A 3,640-nucleotide genomic window follows, 5' to 3' on the forward strand; every position below is an offset into this window, starting at 1 on the left:
GAGTGGGGTGCGTCATCCCTCCCACATTACCGTACCCGTATTAGCCAGAAAGGTTAAAAAAAAATCAGTAGTTATATGGAACCTAGAAATAAGGCTTGCATTAAATGCACAAAAAAGCAAATATAAAATAGGTCTACTATTAGCGGTGATTTTAAATCATTAAACGATTGACGCTTTGTAGAGGTGTGAACGCACCATTCTTTAAAGTCTATCAATAAAAGACAATGGCCACCGCTCTCGTCTAACCTACACCGCTAGCGCCTCGCGTACCGTTACCGTCAAAGTGACCAATCAGAGATGGACGCTCTTTTGTCTTACCACAAGTTAGCAGTGACATGAGCAGACAGAGAATATAAATATTACTGAACTTCTGTCTAAATTATCATATCGCTCATTGAGTTCATTTAGTACAGTTAATCAAAAAAATTAAGTTTGCTCCTGAAACCATTTTATTTAAAGTTTGATCCTGAATCATGTCTGACCAAGAACGAGTTTCACCAGTCTTTTACAATTTGGCCTGTGCCCCTGACTCTGACAGGGCATCTCCCGTGTCAACTACCAGTTCTTCAAATGGATCGGAAACATCATCAAATGCAAGTTCATCAAATCGACGGGGTAAGGGTAAGCTGCGACCAGACTACAAACGCCGTATCATGCTACCTTATTCTTACGTCGAGATGATCACTATGGCCATTAAATCTTCATCTTCTGATAAACTGACTCTTCGAGACATTACCAACTTCATGCAAGACAAATTCCATTGCTTTCGTGGCGAATACGTCGGATGGAAGAACAGTGTTAGACACAATCTATCTGCTAGTGAGTGCTTCACTAAAGTTCTACGAGATTCCAATCGACCGTATGGTAAAGACAACTTCTGGACAATGAATACAGAATGTGAACATTGCAAGAATAAATTTGAGAACGATGTTGTGAGCAAACGAATCCTTTCTAACCTCACACCTATCTCCGATTCAATTCCACCTGTGTCTCCTGCTGCGAGTGAGTCATCTACCGACCCTGCTGCATACAACCAAACCAAACTACTCAACCACCCTACAACTGAAATGTCTAGCTGTCAACGCATGGCGCATGGTACCAACACCGCTGCACCACACTACGACGATAGGTACTACGACCAATATTCATACACTGCTCATCGTGGTTCCCGTCGTCATCATCGCTATCATCCTTACATACCTCCGCAGAGCCACTGGCAACAAAAACGTCATCCAGTGGCACAGCAAGGCACCAAATCCGTGGCGACTCTTGATGATCTGTATGTGACGGCGCATGACATCGATTTCTCCCTGATGTACAGCAATTCGAAAACGCTCATTAAGGTTGGTTTACTTAAAGTATTATAATTTTTAAGTTAAAAATTTAGTTGATTTTTTCTGAATATTGTATTGAACAGTTTAATTAAATTTCTTGAGGTTTCCTCAAATAGGCCTATGTTGGCAGGCGGCACACCAACAACATACCATGTAGCAGATTTTTTTGGAACTCGGCTACTGTTTCATATATAATTTCATGGACATAGAAAATGCACTATCGTATGACAATTGTAGTTTAATTTATTTTTTTATATTTTTTGATTTATGTAACAGGAGCAGCCAGAATGCCACGTGCCGTATTCTACGTACTATCCTACTGGTTTTCAAGGTTATGAGACGCCCTACTACTATCCATATATGGACTTCCGTCTACCAACTCCGTACCAGCTTCCACAAGACCATTACGATTGGCAGAGAGCGCCATCAGTTGACAACAGGGTAAATCATCATCCAAATCCATACGATTTCGTTCAGCAAGTCTGTGATGTTCCATCGTTCCCATCGTCGCCTTCGTCAATTCATTCGTCTGATTCTTCTTCATCAGATTCAGCTATGTAGGCTCCAGCTTCTCTTTTGTCAAATGATTGTTCTAGGTTGTTCTAGGTTCAAAGATCATTTTTAGACCGTGATTATTGCATTGAAATATACTGATTTAATCATATTAACAGTAAGTTACCGTTAAAATGTTTTGTAACAGGTGGTCGTGATTATAGGAAGGACGACTAATGTAGGCCTAATATACTTATTAAGTGGCGTAGGCCTATATCATATTTTTATCAGTTCAGTCAGTCGATGTGCAATGTATATAAATGAATAGATATGTTTGTCGATGTTTTATAAGCAATTATCTAAGTGTATATGGGTTAACCCTAATAATTTGTATTTATGAGTTTTATGTAACATAAATAAGATTGATGAGTATATTTTGGTAAATAAATACCATTTTTGAAATATATCAGTGATGTTTTGTTAAATTATTTATACTGTCCTGAGTATTGTGTGTGAGAGACGGAATGACAGTGTGATAAGTAAATTTAGTATTGTTCCACTCATGAAATCGCTCCACAGAACAAGAACTTACTCAATAAAAAGAGGAATGGCGAGAGACGAAGAGTGAGAGCTTTGTGATTTATTTAAGTAAATTTATTATTTCATTCATCATAACACTATATTACAAAGAACACAAGTAAAATACTGAACGACTACAATATAAAGACATATATACAATTTTTATATTATATTACGCATTTACTTTGATCAATGTTTTAATATTTTTACTGTCATTTGTATAATGACCGGATTTCCGTTTTCGGAGCAATAAAGTTTACCTTATCTTCTTATACTTAGTACATCTATTATGAGTTTGAATAATGAATTGCTAAAAAATATATATACAACTACCGTATACTGTGTCTTTTGTATAATGTCAGAAAGCACATAAAAAATAGGCGTTTATAACAAAAACGCAGCGTTTGTTTAATAGAATAGAATACAGCAATTTCTATGAGATCTTCTATTCTTTTAACGCTTATTGTGAATGCGCATGCGTACATCGTCGGTACCATCAATGGTCCGTTTGATTGCTCGACAAACTTTTTTTGAGCTTTTTTAAGTAGCAAGTTCTTCATTCATTCATCTTTGATTTAAAACATATTACTAGTTGTATTGGTTACTAAATAACATGGCAACATTGTAGGCCTACTTGTAATGATGATTTATCTGAACCGATCAGAAACGTGCTGCGCCCAACTCCACATTGTGTTATAACGTTTTATTTTGTCTAATATCACTATTTCATTTAAAAAAGCTTCCAGTTGTATTATGTTTTCAATAAAGTTTAAAGTTCGTAACAATAGACCTAGTAGTAGGAGGGTTAATAAAGAATTATAAATTATAGGTGATTTTAATAACAAGCCTAATCAATGTGTGACTGTAAAAGTTATCTTGTGAGGTAGCCATTTCGACCCTATATAAATAATTATGAATATGTTTGTAGGCCGGTTATTTCCAACATAATGTGCCATTTTATTTATTATAACGCTGATTTTAAATTATAACATAATGTGCCATTTTATTTATTATAACTCTGATATTAAATCATACTTTAAAAGTTTGTCTTCAGACTTATTGTGGTCTCCATCCACACACGTTTTTTTTTATTATATATTTTTTTAAACTTCTAAATTGTATTCTAATAGGTATAATTAAAAAAAAATATACTGTATTATACATTGTGTGTGGAAAAAAGCAATAAAACAGACATTTTGATAATCGACATTTATTATAGGCCTATCAACACACAC

General features: G+C 35.4%; 1 protein-coding gene across 3 annotated transcripts in view; it reads left to right on the forward strand.

Moving 5' to 3' along the window:
• The window catches only part of LOC117119064 (forkhead box protein D3-A-like), a 15,055-nt gene that overhangs the window by 5,027 nt on the left and 6,388 nt on the right, over nucleotides 1-3,640 (forward strand). The window contains exons 1-2 of one of the 3 annotated variants that reach the window (XM_033263877.1): nucleotides 404-1,343; nucleotides 1,611-1,930. The exons of 1 other annotated variant lie outside the window; for it this stretch is intronic. In XM_033263877.1, the coding sequence (XP_033119768.1) occupies nucleotides 474-1,343; nucleotides 1,611-1,895 (1,155 nt within the window). In that variant the 5' untranslated portion in view covers nucleotides 404-473 and the 3' untranslated portion in view covers nucleotides 1,896-1,930. Of the gene's footprint in view, nucleotides 1-403; nucleotides 1,344-1,610; nucleotides 1,931-3,640 lie in introns of those variants that run through there. One more of the 3 variants, XM_033263875.1, reaches the window with a different exon arrangement.

The sequence above is a fragment of the Anneissia japonica genome, unplaced genomic scaffold (assembly GCF_011630105.1).
Source record: "Anneissia japonica isolate Jap-2015-1 unplaced genomic scaffold, ASM1163010v1 scaffold1826_len1998817_cov189, whole genome shotgun sequence".
NCBI classification, from domain to species: domain Eukaryota; kingdom Metazoa; phylum Echinodermata; class Crinoidea; order Comatulida; family Comatulidae; genus Anneissia; species Anneissia japonica.